Source organism: Mesoplodon mirus, assembly GCF_964341445.2.
Source record: "Mesoplodon mirus genome assembly, chromosome: X".
Classification (NCBI taxonomy): domain Eukaryota; kingdom Metazoa; phylum Chordata; class Mammalia; order Artiodactyla; family Ziphiidae; genus Mesoplodon; species Mesoplodon mirus.
The window spans coordinates 63041698-63058150 of NC_138981.1; the positions used below are offsets into that span (position 1 = coordinate 63041698).

Below are 16453 nucleotides of genomic sequence, written 5' to 3' on the forward strand. Positions count from 1 at the left end.
GTTTCCCTCTGAACTTCTGGAAGAAAGTAGCCTGGCTAAGGTTCTTACAGTCTGACACTTTGGGGAGGTGGAATATAAGATTATAAAAGAAGAAAAATTCTAAGATCAATAATTGAAATTAAGTAAGGAGAATATGGGAGAATACCATTCCCAGGAAAGTAAGATTAAATGAGAGTCTGTTGGGGAGGAATTCATAGGAAGCAGCTTCTCAGAGGGAAGAGGTTAGAAGGGAGTGGCAATCAGGGATTTCAGACCAAGGAAAATTCCATATAGCTGACTTGAGATATCAATGATAGGGCAAAACACTACTTTTCTATCACTGGTCCTCACTCCACTAAGGCAGCTGGTTGAATAAGGGAGCTACAAAAAGATAGGCCTACTATGTTGTTACAGGAAGAAAATGAATTGTGAGAGCAGAGACAGGACCAACAAAGCTCTAAAAACTGAAGAACTCGGAACATAATGTACTGAGAGGGATATTAAGTGCAATTAAGAGAATAATCATCTTCTGCCTTATCCTGTTGCTCATTTCTCAAACTCAGCTTCCTGTTACATTTTGGTACAAAATGATCGGTTACAACTCACTAATTTAATCTTAAATACATATAATGAACTGTAGGCCAAGAAAAAAGGTACTTTAAAATGGCAATTCTCTTTGGAGAAAGGGATGAACCATGTCCTAGAATTGGCTCCTAGTGGGCTCCATAGGAGCAACTGAAAGAGTATCCATTCCAAAGGACTCATGATAGCAAGTTCTGACAAGGAAATTGTTTATTTCCAAGAGTTTCAGGCTGTCCTTCTATCCCACCTCACCCCATTCTCCAAAGCTGAACTGATACTGAGAAAAACTGGGACAACTGCTCCCATATTTATTTTTATAAAACACATTGTTCTCATGGAACATTTTCTTTATTCCTTATTTGACTGCCACCTTTGATTACATAGAGCGCACTCCATTCCTGTAAGCTAACAGGTGACTTTGAGATCTGGAGTCTTGGGGATCACAGTACAGGCAGAGTTGGTTATTCCAAACTAAATTCAGCTGCAAAACAGAAAAATAAAAACCAAAACAAAACAAAGACCAGTTCCTAGGAACCAGCCATAGCATTTAGTAAAAACAGCTAGCTATCAGAGTAGAGAAATAGAAGAAAATGTTCCAGTTTGGTTATTTTCCCTTTTGGATGGCTGCTGTAGAGCAGGAGACATGTTGCACCCGGTGCCTTTACATTAAGTAATTTTCCAGGACTCACCACACACAAAGCCTAGGAATAGGCCTGAAGCAGCCTCATGAAATGCTCTTCACTCACTTGTCCCCACAGACATACACAATCACACCATCAAGAACACAGGCTTGTTCATTTTACTACCTAGTAGTAAGTAGTAGAGCTGGCTGGTAAAAGGAATCATGGACTGGGAAGTGTGTATACTTATATATATGACAGGCTTCCTTCCATTTCTCTCTGACTACTTTCAAATGTTGCTTCTCTGTTTGTGAATATATTTAGGTGGCAATGACTAGGTAGGTTCATATTTTGCTTAAATTTTTCCTTTTGAAACATCTTCCCTTTTTTTAAAAATTCCCTTTTCCCCCACCCACTTATTCTCCACCCTCCCACCCGCAGCCTATATATTCACAAGTTAATAGGTTAGTAACAATATTAGTAAGAATAGTAAGAGTAACAACAACAACAACCAACAATATTAATAATATGAATCCCCTATATCTCTATAGCACTTTACGATCTACAAAGCGCTTTCACATCCATTATCTCATCTGTGCCATAATGCATCAGTCATCAGACACACAGGCCTTCAACTGTGCAAGGAAAATAGACCAAATGTTAGAAGTCAAGTGGTGAATAAAGGGGAAGAAAAAGCTAGTCGTGAGGGATGCTGAAGCTGTGAAATATTTTAAAAAGGGAAAGGGCTTGAATAAAAAAGTGTGATTTCAAAAATTTATATTAAAGATTGGGAATTAAGTTTAGTGTGTGGCATCAAATACTAGTTATCCTCAGACTAAGTATATATGGCCCCAATTAGTTGTTATCACAAATTGTTCAGCTTATCGAATGTGATTCATAGGTGTCAAACTGAGATGCCTTAACATTTTCTTTAAATGACATTGGCATTGCAAGATTAAACACTTAACACTAAAGCCATGATATGAGTGCACTTTTGACAAAACTGGAATAAAACATTTAGGAAACTACTTAAATAAAAGCAATCTATGTACTTCATTTATCTTAGTGTTAATTTTATAGCTATTTTATAATTTATCCCAGACTATTATAAAATATATAAAACTGAGATATAAAGTATCAGCAATATAACTTTGCACTTTAAATAATTTTCAGCTACAGATTTTGCTTTTAGAAAACAAACTTTAAAGCAGCTGTTTTGTTTCCTTGTAAAAGTTTCTGTAAATGCATATACTTGGGTCCCTGATGGACTTAGCTGTTGTGACTTCCAGACTTTTCCAACACTTTAACCCTTATACAATGGAACAAACAAACCTTTATTGTGCCTTGTTTAATGTTTCATGTTTCCATATAGGACAGTAGAATTTAAATTTTTAAAATAATGTATGTATGCTTATATATATATATTTTAAAACTTAATTAATGAGCTTTAAACTGTGGGGTGAATCTGTGAGATGAGGTAAGGAAATTTGGCACATTTCAAACAGTATCCTTTACGTTTTGGTAAATTGTGTAACACAACATATTTTTCCACTGTGATCTACAGGTGCTATCCACATAAGTGGGGGTGGTTAATAGCAAGAATCACTGGAATGTTTCTAGTAAATTAACAGGGACAAGCTCCCCAAATACTCACAACCAAATGTTGATATAGAAGTAAAAATATATACAATACAGTCACTTTTTTGTAGTTTGGCACAATGTTTTACTTCCTTTCCCCTTGGGTAAACAGTGCATAAACTACTTTGTGCAACTGTATGACTTCTAAAGTCTTTTACATAGAACATCAGATTAAAGTTTGCTTCCAAAGACGTATTCCCACACTTTAAAATTCTTTTCTTTAAGCACTTACATGTCAACATACATACCACAAGGCATATTTTGAAAGAAATAAAACACAAACATCAAATGTCTTTCTGGAAAATGGGAGTCTCTTCTTCAAACACAGGTAAAACCCAAAATGCTGTTTCTGCTTTTAGGAGATTGTAGTCGGAATCCCTGCAGAAAAACCAAACAATTTATGCCATCTTAGTTAGCTTTAGTGTATGTCCCACGAAGGGATCATACAATCTAAATTTGTTTACATCATACTAGATGCCGTACGATGCAGAAAAAGATACAAATAGCAGGGGCCACTAGAAAGCACTCCTAATTGCCATATGATGAGATTTTGTTTTCCAAATTATGCTCTTTTTGTTTAAATGATCTTGGCATTTTTGTCTATATAACTTTTAAATTCTGTTATTCAAATATTTTCTCACTGCAAAGCCCTTCCCTTCCCCAAGTCATTCAAGAGCATATTTTAGTTGTATTTTCTCAGTAAGTAAAAACTAATGCTGACTAGCAGAAAAAGTAGCCTTGTCAGAATTTATCCCTAGTCAAGCCACTACAATATTGCCCAATCTTTTGTGTGGCTTAGAGGTATAGGGATTTTCATGCACTTTTTTTCTTTTCATTTTCATTTGAAAAAGAAGGGAATGGGACAGTTTCTTTCATGCAAACTGCTTTCAAGAGGGAAAAAAATGAGGGACTGCGGGCTTAGCAGAGTAGGAAAGCTAAGGGTGCATCATCTCAGCCATTTTGGTGCAGTATTACCTCAGTTTTTCAAAAGAAGCTGTCCCAGCCTCATCCTTGTGGACCTGTTCTCGCTCCATACGCTTTCCCTTACACTTCTCATCTCTCAGGGCCTTGGAGCTGGTTTTGTGACGATATAACTTTTTGTGTGTCGGTCCATTATTGCCTAAAGTGCTCAGGTTATTATACTTTTTATCAAAGAAGGCAGAGCGAGAGTCCTCGTTATAACCAGGCATGCTTGCACGACCAGGATCACCTATCGCTGCTTTCCCATTGCTTTTACTCACACCCTTGATGGACCGGTGATTCTTAGTGGCTCCTGGAGAGCCACTGTTGGCCTTTTTCTTAGATTCCTGTGGTGTCCCAGCCAATATTTTGAGGGTTTTTAATTTTAGACTATTGGACTCAGGGGAGTATAATATATTGGGGTCTCCATGGTGCTCCATGGGTTCGCAAAGGGGCTCTATGGAGGCCATCATGAATCTCTGCACATCTGCCATACCAGAGGCAATGTTGGACAAGATATAAGAAGGCTCCTGAAATTCCCGTTGATCATCATCCAGAAGGTTGTTGGTGTTGGTGCCCATGCTCATGTCACTCCAGCCTGGGCTGCTCTCCTTCCCTAAAGACCAATCTCCAGAAAGTCCCTTCTGACTTGGCATCTTCATAGAGGCCACAGGGCCACTATGTTGGATACATTCAGCCAAAGTCTTCCCTGTGGAGGATATGCTGTTGATTTGGCCTCCTCCACGACCGATGCCAATTTGCATTTTCTCTCCATTGACTGCAGCCATGAATTTCCCTTTCTTTGTTGACTTAGGGACTTGGCGGGAGGCTTTGCCAGGTGGTTTTTCAATCCCTTTGTTGTTGGCTTTGGGGTTTTTTTTCCTGTTGTTTTTCTGAGAAGAGCTTTGGTTCGTAGCCCCACTCTTGTTGGGTGAACTTTTCTTTCTTGATTTTGACACCTTGTTGTTGGTACTCATTTGACCAGATGGATCATTAAACGCTGATAAGCAAGGGGCTTTTTGGAGCAGGCTGACAGAATCCTCATCATTGAACATATGGAACTGAAACTGATGGTTATTTAAAGTAAATCCATCATCCACTTGGACCTGACGTGAAAGGGTACTGCAGTCCCATTTGATTTTTTCCATATTGCCCAGTATTCCTGGGACACCCTCTTGGAACCCCTTTAGTGTTCCTAGTGTCTTGATATTCTCACATCTGGTAATCTGAGGGGAAAGACTGGGGGTGTCAGGTGGGGACACCTCTGAGAGGGAAGAGTGGCGGAATTTGTCAGGAGTGAAGTTGGAGATATCCAGGAGGTCAGTGGACTCCTTTAGTGGTGCTATTTCATCAATGCTCTGCTGGATCACCAGCTTGGGGCTGCAATGGGCCAGGAAGTCATCAGTGATATCATCATCACCATCCTTTTCACAAGACTTCAAGCTTAAGGAGCAATAATTGCTTGAGTTGACAGAGAGTGGGGCCATGGAATCAAAGCTAAAGAGCCGCCCATCATCCATATTCACTGGACCCTGCTGGAAAGGAAAGCAGATCTCTCCATTATTAAAGTGACATAATTGATAAGAGTCATCAGATGAGAGCTGGGTGTCTTGCACAGAGGCATACAGGACCTTGTTGCAACTACTGCCACCACTGTTGAGGCAGATCGGATTGTATGTTGTAGCTGTGAGGTTATTTTCCATGGAAACTACTTGGGAGACTCCAAATTCACATGATTGGTTTGGAGCTATCTCCCTTGAGACTGCAGCCATGAATTCCTGGGAGCCAGAAGTAGGTTTGTTGGGCCACACATTTCCATAGTTGCTTGATTCCATTTTGAAGTTTTGGGATGATTGAAGCAGCTCAGACTCAGAAGGCGAGGAAAGCACACAGTCCTGGGCAGGCTGGAGAGGTACAAATGATTTTTCTGTTTGAGTGAGGCTGACTTCATTTTGCTCTGGAGAATGCTGAGTGAAGTATGAAATGCCAGTACTATTTGACAAGTCAGAAGCATCTAACAATGTCTGCAAGTACCCTCCAGGGATAACAGGTATATTGTTGGCAACATGAGCAGATGATAGAGGCATTTCAGAAGAGCAAGTGGTTGATAGGAAAGTAGAGTTCTTAGCAACCTTTGTCTCATGAAATTCAGATAGATGTGAACCACTTGAGGTCCCAGGAGTAGCTTCATTCTTTGAATTAGCCTTGGAAGATTGGTCTCCCAAAAGAGGGGTCATTTGAACAACTGGCTTGCTTTCTTGCCCAGCTTTGATTTTCTTGGATTTTAACCTGGCTTCACTTTTAAATTTGATTTTGTTGAGCACTTTCCTCTCTGGCCCCTTAAATTGTGCATCTTGGGCTTTGACTTTCACTGAGTCAGGGCCTGTGATGTCATTTAAATGTGATCCATTTGCACAGCCGGGGGCAGCCAGAGGTGCTGACTTCAGTGTACCTTTCAGGCCTCCATCTTCTTTACGACTACTAGCTTGCCTCTCATCATTGCAGAATGAAACCTGCTTACCACTTGCTGAAGTTTCCATGGATGGGATTCTTTGAATCCTGTGCCTGTTGCCAAGTTTAGATTTTCGTTTGCGAGCAGGTGGCAGGAATGACACCTCAAAGCTACCTGGTTCAAAGCTTTGCTTTTGGCATAAGGGTGTTTTGTTGGAGTCTGAATTGCTGTTTCTCTGCTTTTTCTTCTTTTGCCAGAAGCCCTTCAAGGGGGCCAGCTTGGTATATTTGTTGAGCTGCGTCTCACTCAAATTCACTGTTGTCTCACTGGCATCCACCCTGCCCAACTTCACCAGCATGTTCTTCTCACCTTTAAAACGATTGATGATGATATATTTGATAATAACAGGGGGCTCCTTACGAGTTACTTTTCTTCTCTTTTTGGGACACCATTCATCATCATCTTCCTCTTTACAGCCACCTGGCAGCCATTCCTTCCTCTCATTTACTTTTTCACCCTCTAGTGAATCAACATCATATAGATAATCTTCACTATACCTGACTTTTCTCTTGGCTCGCAGCCCATAATTCTGCTGGGAGGAGGAGCTGCCAGAATTAGTGTCCCGAGCCATATAGCGGCTACAGTCCTTGATCTCCCCCATGGCATCATAAGAGACCTCAATGAAGGAACTGTCATCACTAAAATTCCCTGATGCCTCCAAGGAATTGGCAAGATGGCCCTGCTTTGGATTCTTAAATTGCCCTACTTCAGGTCCACTGCATGGTTTATTTAAGGCAGATTTTTCTCCATTATCCTCTGCATCTTTTTTCTCTACACCTTTGTCTTCCTGGCCTTCTTCTTTGCCTTTCTTCTTGTCCAAGTTTTTATCTTCCTCCCCCCAGATAATGCTCACATCAGGGACCTTGAATTGGGAAAGATCACTGCTCTGCTTCAGGACCCCACTCTTAGACTCCCGCTTGGGGCAGGTAGTGAAGACACTGGGAAAAAAGTTGAATTGGGCATCCTCCTGCATCAAAAGGGTGGTTTTGTCTCGAACGTTGTCCTGGAAGGATTCATATCGAATTTTCAGGGAGCAGACATCACTGCCCAGTGTTGACTCATCATCATCGAACATGTAGTTATCCACATCTTCTTCAGAGAACAGGTTGACAGACAGCTCATTCTTAGAACAGAGGTCAAGCAGTTCAATCTTACTCTCACTAATAAAAGTCTCAAAGTAACCCCAATCCTGATTGGAATTTGCCAGCAAAGCCTCTTCCGTATTGCACTTATCTAATAGTAATGCCTCATAATAACTTTTCTGAGCTGGGTCCTCCAAGTCAATGTCAGGTTTCTCAGCTTCTCGTCTATCTCCTGCCCTTGATTTGTGCAGTGGGAAGCCTAGGAGCTGGTCTGAGAGCAGCTGCTCTCCGTATTTCATGTTTTCTCCAGCATTAATACACTGAATCCCTATATCAGAGACTGCACAAGTTTCATAATCCCTATTTAGATCACTGACTTTTAGACTGATCCCTGGCTCAGGATCTACTGCATCCTTGGATTCCATGAAGCAGCCCAAGCAAGTCCGGCTTGGCTGCATGAGGCACTCCCCATTCAGAGCTGACATGCCTGCAGGCTCCATTATGGCAAATGGAGCTTTCTCACACTCATTGGGCAGTGACCATGTGTTCAGGCCTTTTGCAACACCAGATGTAAGGGAGATGGCATTCACAGAAGCACTATTAGCAGCATGCTCAGGTGCTTCAATCAGGCCCAAAGGAGAGGGAGGGCTCTGCATACAGGGCTTCTTAGAGGGCAAAGGCAGGAGACCTCTGGGATACATCAGGTTCTCTTTTTGAGTCACCAGTATAGGCTGGATTGGTGTAGCAGCTTCTAGAGCTTCAAATGACTTCACTGCCACATCCTGGTCCTCTGAATCTAGAGAAAAGGGGAAAAAATGACAGAAATAAAGTTAAAGGTATTAGAGCAGACTCATTAACTCTCTTTCCCTTGATCAGTTTCTGGTACTTGATCTTATGATATAAAATCTAAGCTTCAGCTTCTCTAACTTTAGAAGTAGAAACTACAAAGTTAAAGAACAACCTTGATTTTATATTGAACATTCATGCGAGTGAAAAATAATATTTTTTTAGGTTCAGCTTTTTCTTCAGACACACACAACACTCTCCTCAGAAATGAGGAAAAAATTGGATTGCTTGATCAACTGGAAAGTCAAAGCTTTCAGGGTGGGTAAATGATGAGATGGGATATATTCATGGTTTTGAACTATGAAGCATAGTCCTATCCTTCAGACCTCACCTATGTTTTGGAAGCTCCTACTGTGTCTAAACATTCCAAACTTCATATCAGAGCATATTTCTAATTCACCAGGAATTTAGAGGAACTTAAATATCCATTTGATAGAGATGATTTGGGAGAGCAAAGGGGTTGGATTCGATACCTCTTAGAGACCCTTCTAGTCCAGTTAGAGACCTGGTGGAATAAAGTTTAGGACTAACTCCTACCTCAGAGGCATCCTAGACTTAACTTGCCCCAGCTCTGTGGATACCGTAAATCTATAGTACTAACAAAGGACTACTGGGAGAGATAATACATACCACAATTAAATTCCCTTACCATTTTCCTTGACCCCATTAATCATAGTGTTTTCTCCGTTGGCTGAGGCAACAACAGCCTTATCTTGTTGGTTATCCATGAATGGAACCTCTTATTGTTTCATTCCAAGTCCAAATGCTGTCCAACCTGCACATTTCAAATACATAATATCAGTCATCAAATTTTCTTCTCTGTTTTAAGCTGATTTCAGCTAGAGAGGTTTTAAAAGGTTCACTGGAATTTACCTATTTCCAGACTGGCTTCATAGCCACTATTGTTTTTGTTTCATAGTTTATACCTACCATATAAGTCAATTTGGAAACTCACACTTCATTCATACATTCTAGATCCTTCTGTCCCCTCTAGGCTACCATACCATTCAAAACTGAAATCTGAGGAAGCAGACAAACATCTTCTTCCAGATAGTAATACATTTAACCTAATCATGACCATCCAATTAGGAAGGACGCAAAGTAGAGCCCAGACTAACCTGAGACAAGGGGTGTGTACATGTGGAGATTGGCTTTATTTCTGTTTGTCTCATCTCTAATTCAGATGATCATAAGCTCTTCAAAAAACAAGCCAATTTGTATATACACACATATACATCACATTCGTATTTTCTCTGTGCTTAAAATTTGACTGCTAAGTATGAAAGAGGTAGAGAATTCCTTCCGTGATTTCTTGGCTTTCATGACCTGAGCTCTGGTTTTGACAAATATTTCTCGAAGCCCACAGCAGGATTTTTAAATGTGACTACAAAGAAGATCTGGAATTTCTGAAAATGTCCCAGCATTATTTGGTATTTTTAGTGTATAGAACACATATCTATAGCCCCTCATGTCTTGCCCACCTACTTGGAGGGTAGGTATATGCAAAATGATATGAGGCACAGCCACTCAAGGTGGAGGTCTCTACCATGTGCCACTGCAGCATCTATAAATCTCTATTTATTCCAAACCCCCTTTCTCTAGACCTTTTCCTCAGCCAAGGATCCATCCCTTTATTAAAAAGCATAGACTACTTTACTGATGGCCAAGCAGCTATTATAAAAATCTCAACTGTATATTCACTTACTCTAAAACATGCAAATACTATAAAAGGTAGGTCCAGCATTATGGGAATAAGACAATTTTAAATGATTCAATCTTTATACCCTAAAGCCTATCTGGGCCTATTTCCTTATCTGTAAAATAAGAAGTCTGTATTAGGCAATCACTCAGTTTTTTAAAAGTTAGATGATCCTGGGTTCCCCTAATATTATATATCATAATTGCCCAACTTTCTTCTCATTTTATACAAGACCTGACTTGAAAGTAGCCAATAAAACCACAGGTGTCAGGAAAAAGAGAAAGAGATGCTTACTTGTTGTATTTACACAGAAAGAAGGGCTGGAGATTTCTAAAAGGTAGAGATGCTTGGCTAACAATGTCAAAGTCACCATCCTTTGGCAAGGAGGGCTCATTTGTGGTGGAATCGAATGAACAGATCAGATGGTTGAGCCTCTGCTTCAGAGAGGACCCTATGGGCAGATGGAATCATACTGTCATCATGGATTACTCTGTGTATCTTTTTTAAAACAGGAACTCAGTAGAACCTCAGGTATCATTTTACTCTTCTTTAACCCCTCCACTAATTGTATCTTGCCAAGAACTTGATAAGGGGCAAATTATTTGTATATTTCAATAATTTAGTGGCTTCTTGTCCCTTATGCCTAAGGCTAACTAAAAGGAAGTCCATTTTTAATCACCAGGAAGACCAAGGCACAGAGAAACAAAAAATAAAATAAAGTCACAAAATAACATAATGGCAGATCTAACAAAGGAATCCAAGTCTCCAGACCAAGAAACCAGGTGTTTTTTTTCTTAGAACACAAATGCTTTTTCTATTCTTACCACTTCCAAACCCTGGCCAAAACAAGGCTGTGGAGATATGTTTCCACAGGTTACTGATCTATACTTATACCCCCTTTCAGGTAATGAAATAAAGAACAGCTGCCTCAGACAAGTATTGATTATTAGCAAAAATTAATGTACCATAAAATATATACAGGAGCAATGCACTTAAGTATCAAGAATTATCCAATCTTGTCAGACATGACAAGAATACTGTGTCATGGGACATTTTAGTGCCACTGTAACTCTACTCTGGGATGTTATTTCCCTAAGACCATATATTTCCTCTCAGAAAAATCTGTCCAAGCACCCAGGATTTATGGCTCTGCAGTAAATGGAATCTTAAAGGGTTGAGAATAGAGGAAATATGCTTTGGCAAAAGATAAAGAAGAGGTGGAGAGGGGTATGGGAGCTTGATAAGTTGGGAAGGGGAGAGGAAGGGAGCACTAGGTGCTGGGCTGGATAGAGTTACAGAAGTTGTCTCATTCTGTACTAACAATCACCTTGTAAGGTTGGTTCTACTAGATTCTTTTTTTTTTCTTTTCTTTTTCTGGGCCACACAGTGTGGCTGGATCTCTGACCAGGGATCACTAGACCACCAGGGAACTCCCTTATTTTTTTCAAAAGGGCAAACTGAGTATCATAGATACTAACTTAGATACTAACAGAGGTACTATATTAGATATTAACTTAATGATTATCGACTATTTGGGCTTTTTTTTCTACAGAATTAGAAGGCTAAATCCTGAGCAGACAATCCTTCAGTCCTTTCCTATGACTTTTCAAATCTTAGCTCTAAATGATACAACTTAAAGGTATGTATTTTCCCACATTTTTATTTATTTATACCTTGGCTGCTTATAAAAAATGATTCATGAGAGGGATTATAATTTTTTATAGCTACAATACAAACAGCTCTGGGCTTGCTTTAGCTCTTCCCAACTGATCAGCATTTTAAGATAGCAAATTTTGTGGGGTTATTAAAATCTATTTTGAGCTAAAATTGATTAACACTTTTGGAATAATGTACAATAAGTTGCTTTGCTGATCATGGTAAATCATACAGTGTGTAACGGCACTGATCTAACATTAGCATGGAGACAGGTATTTTGAAGCAAGAAAATGCTCATTTGAAGTGGAAAAGCAACCACTCCTACTTGGCTTTCCCCTCAGTTGGGCCTGAAGAGGGCTCATAGATCCTGTCCCAGTAGGCTGCTATGCTCTTGCCCAAAGGCCTTTAAGGCTCAGGTCTCTTCACCTCCCCTCTATACTCCCAGTCTAGATGACCCACATGAGCATTTGTGTTGGGGGCTGTCCCTGGCCTTTCCCAGCTGAAAAAAATAACAAGGAAAGAAAGTATATCATATTTCTGCCTATGGACCTGAGACAACATAGCCTTTGGGACTGGAGTAGTGCTGATCTCTGGAATACCAGTTTAAATCAATTCAACAAATTGACTATGTACTACCTGTGGTCGTGGTGGTGTACCAGAAACTGTAGTGGAAAAGACAGGTGACTGAGACTAGATCCATGTTCTCAAGGTGCTCAGAGTCTATGGGGGAAAACAAGCCATAGACAAATTCTAATAAATATATAATACACTGAAAGAGAGGCAAAAAGTTTCTACAGGAGTTCAAAATGGAGAGATATTATTCCACTTATAGAGAGGAGGGAAATCAGTGAAGGCTTCACTAATAGCAGCAGCATTTGAGATGGATCTTGAAGGATGGTCTTTCAAGAGGTGAGGATGGAAAAGTATAAAGGAGAGAAAGGCATTCCAGGCTGAAGGAACTTCCTGAGATGCCATGAGTCTCTCCCTACTCCAGTCTAGCTAAACAACTGCTACAGAATCATAGGCCTGACAACTTTCCTTGCATATAACACCCTTTTCAATCAATATTCAACTTCTCAAGTTGTATTCTCCTTTCATTCTCTTCACCTCCCCTCTATACTCCCAAATATTCTAACTCTCTCTGTTTCATTAATATGCTAGACCATTTTTTGCTTCCAGGAGTCTTGCTTTTGATATTCTCTCTGCCTGGAATGCCTCCCCCCACTCTTTCCCCTTCCTCTATTCCTTCCCTTCTCCCCCCCACCCCTTCCAGCTTCTCTTTCATCTCCCTCTCCTATTCCCTACTCAAAATCTCCCTGACACTTTCCTTGATTCTTCCCACCCCAAACAAAATTTGTCTCTTCCCTTCTGTGGTTCCCAAAGAACTTTTCTCTCCTCTGTGTTTATCACCTTATATAAACATTACTTCTTTATATCTTATACCCTCAAAAGACTAAGCACCCCTCACCTCCACAGGGCTTAGCCCAAATGGTGCTTAGAACATGGTATATACTCTGTAAAAGTTGACTGGAAGATGATGTTGAATGGTAGGAAAAGATGGCAGAGAATTTGGGGAACAGTAGTGGTTGGCTAAAATACAGTAAGTTCCCTATGTTCAAAGGAGTTCTGTTCTGAGAGCACATCTGTTAAGTCCAATTTCTTCGTAAGCCCAACAAAGTTAGCCTAGGTACCCAACTAACACAATCGGCTATATAGTACTGTACTGTAATAGGTTTATAATACTTTTCACACAAATAATACATAAAAAATAAACAAACACAAAAGTAAAGAAAACATTTTTAATCTTACAGTACAGTACTTTGAAAAGTACAGTAGTACTGTACAACAGCTGGCATACAGGGGCTGGCATCGAGTAAACACGCAAGAAGAGTTACTGACTGGAGGAGGGAGAGGAGGTGGGAGATGGTAGAGCTGAAGGATTGTCAGCAATAGGAGATGGAGGACAAGCTGCAATTTCACTCACACCTGACATTGATGGCACAGGTTCTGGTTCCTTGCTGGATGCAATTCTATCTACCCTCTTGAAAAAACGATCCAGTGATGTCTAAATAGTAGCTCTTTTTTCTCGTCATAGATGACACGTTAGCACTGGATTGCATTCTAAATGGCTGCTGCAACCTTAGTGTACCATTCTAGGTTCGGATCCTGTGCCTCAAAAATTAGCAGTGCCTCCTCAAATAAAGAAAATCCCCTTACCATTTCCTGCATCGTGAATCTCTTCAGTTCTTCAGTGACTCCTTCTTCCTCTAGTCTCTCTTAGTCCTTTCTCCGGGCCTCCGTTTCCATCAGGTTTTCATTAGTAAGCTCCTCATGTTGCACAGCAAGGAGTTCGATGAAGTCATCCTCTTGCAGATCTAGCTCCAGCTTCTCACTGAGGATCACTAAGTTGCTGAAGACCTCTTTGGACTCCTCATCCACCTTCTCAAATCCATGAAAATAGTGAACAAATTGCGGGCAAAAGTTCTTCCAAACCCCATTCATGGTGACTGGCGTAACCTCACGCCAAACAAAGTCAATGTTTTTATGGCCTTGTAGATGCTATAGTCCTTCCAAAATTGTCACAAGCTTGATCCTGATTCATCACTTGCCTTTACTGTTTAACGAAAAGTGTGACATAAATAATATTTCTTGAAAGTCACTATAACTCCTTGGTCCACAGGTTGGATGAACGACATAGTATTCGGTGGCAGATGCACTACTTTGACATTGGGATGAAAGTCGTCCATGAATGGGGGATGGCCCGGAGCACTGTCAAGGCAGCAAAAGAATGTTGAATGGGACGTCCTTCTCCAAGCAATATTTCTCTACCTCCAGGATAAAGTGGTGGAAAAACCAGTCCTGGAAAATGGCCTGTGTAACCCAGGCTTTGGGGTTACTCTTCCACACAACAGGAAGAGAGCCCTTGGCTATGTTTTAAAGGGCTCTTGGGTTCTCTGAATGATAAACTAAGAGAGGCTTCAGCTTCATATCGCCGGAAGCATTGCCACCAAATAACAGAGTTAGCCTATCCTTTGCTGCTTTATAGCCTGGCACCAACTTTCCTCCTTACTGATGTAACTTTGGTCTGGCATCCTCTTCCAGGACAGTCCTGTCTCATCCATATTAAAAACATGCTTGGGTAAATACGTGCCTTCATCAATAATTCTAGTAGCATTTCAGGAAATTGCCAGGCAGCTACCGTAGCTGCACTCACTGCCTCACCACTTTTACGTTGTGAATGTTGGTTCTAGCTTTGAACCAATGAAACCAGCCATGGCTGGCATTAAAATATGCACCCTCTGATTTTTCTCCGTGTTTCTTCTTCAAGTCTTCATAAAGGCTTTTAGCTTTCTCTCGAATCAGCATTAAGCTGAGCAGGACTCGATGCTGATGCTGATCCTGCATCCACATACTGAGAAGTTTCTCCTTCTCCTCCATCACTTTTCCATGTTTCAACATTATTGTTGACATGATCGGCACAGCAGACTTCACATGTTCCATGATCTTGTCCTTGTTCTTTAGAATCGTGCCGATGGTTGAATGATTCATGTTATAAGAATGAGCGACGTCTACCATCTTTTCACCACACTCCACTCTCTCAGTTACTTTCACTTTTGTTTCCATTGTTATCCCTTGGCGCTTCTTAGCAGTACCAGCTACATCACCTCTGATTTTATGCTTGCTTCCGGACATCCTGGGCTGAAATATAGATACTGCACTATTGTACTCTATACAGTACTGTCAAGTACACAAAAGCACGACCACTTGTAGAGGATGCACCCACGTAACAATGTACGCCAGACACGTGAACTAACTTACATGAATGGACATGCAAACATATGTTTGCATCTTTGAAAGTTTGCAACTGGAAGGTTTGTATGTAGGGGACTTACTGTATCGGGTACATATAAGAAGATATGACTGAAAAGGTAAGAACTATACTCTGGAGGCCACCCAAATCCTAACTCAGGAAGACACTGAGGGTTTTGAGCAGAGGAATGCTATGATTAGAACATTGGGACCAGTGAGGGTGGGAGAATCAGAGTTAAGAAAATAGGTTAGGAGATGCGATGTTCAGGTGTGAGTAGTCAAGAAGATTAGAATTAGGGAGGAGGAAATAAAAATGGAAAGAAGATGTTAAATTTGAGTAGAACTGCAGAGGTGTGCTGTATAGATTTGGAAAATGATTTAGATGTGGCAGGCAAGGGAGCAGGAATTGGCATATAGAGAGAAGAGAGAGGTCAAGGAGTTAATAGATGGTTGTAAAAGGAGCATTAGGGGTGGTTGGATTCCAGGTTAGAGTAGCCTTAGAAATACAGTGCCAGGATGTTCACGAGAATAAAGCAAGGTGAGTAATAAGCCAGTTGTGAGGTCCAACATGGATAATGAAGCTGACAAAGGTCTTAGCTGTCATACTGGAAAGGAGGCAACTGACCAGCAAGCTGTTATAGATCTACAGGTTTGATTAGGGACTGAAATGGATCAATGAGATAGGACTGTTGTAGCGAACAGGTCCACAGAAGGTTTCCAGGTTAGCCTAGCCAAGATCTATCTAATCTAATTCTTCGCAGTTCAGCTCCAGTCAGTTGATGGATGACAGAATCAGCATTAGTACAGAGAGCACATACTTATCCATAATGCTGCCTGGCTAATTCATTTTTCTAATATCTACCAGGATTTCATGATACTAGGTTAGAAATATGGAGCCTTTAAGTACAGAAATAAAAATAAAAGCCTTTAAGTACAGAAAACATGCTTAAAAGAGGAGCCGTATAAGTTTAAAAATATTAAGGATGAGAGAGACATCAAAAAGATGATCACAGTAAAATGCTAAAAAAATTCTATATATCTAAGAAGTGTGGTATGAATCTATGTCATC

At 40.5% G+C, this 16453-nt stretch overlaps 2 protein-coding genes across 2 annotated transcripts; both read right to left on the reverse strand.

Moving 5' to 3' along the window:
• Positions 1-3103: 3103 nt before the first annotated feature.
• NEXMIF (neurite extension and migration factor) lies at positions 3104-8947 on the reverse strand (the record flags this gene model as incomplete). The annotated part of the gene is made up of 3 exons (XM_082610892.1): positions 3104-3197; positions 3795-8169; positions 8869-8947. 3 exons carry the CDS (start codon positions 8945-8947, stop codon positions 3104-3106), a joined length of 4548 nt encoding a protein of 1515 aa, XP_082467018.1.
• Positions 8948-14784: 5837 nt separating this feature from the next.
• On the reverse strand, positions 14785-15198 carry LOC309796218 (putative CENPB DNA-binding domain-containing protein 1; the record flags this gene model as incomplete). The annotated part of the gene is made up of 1 exon (XM_082609273.1): positions 14785-15198. One exon carries the CDS (start codon positions 15196-15198, stop codon positions 14785-14787), a length of 414 nt encoding a protein of 137 aa, XP_082465399.1.
• Between the last annotated feature and the right edge of the window lie 1255 nt (positions 15199-16453).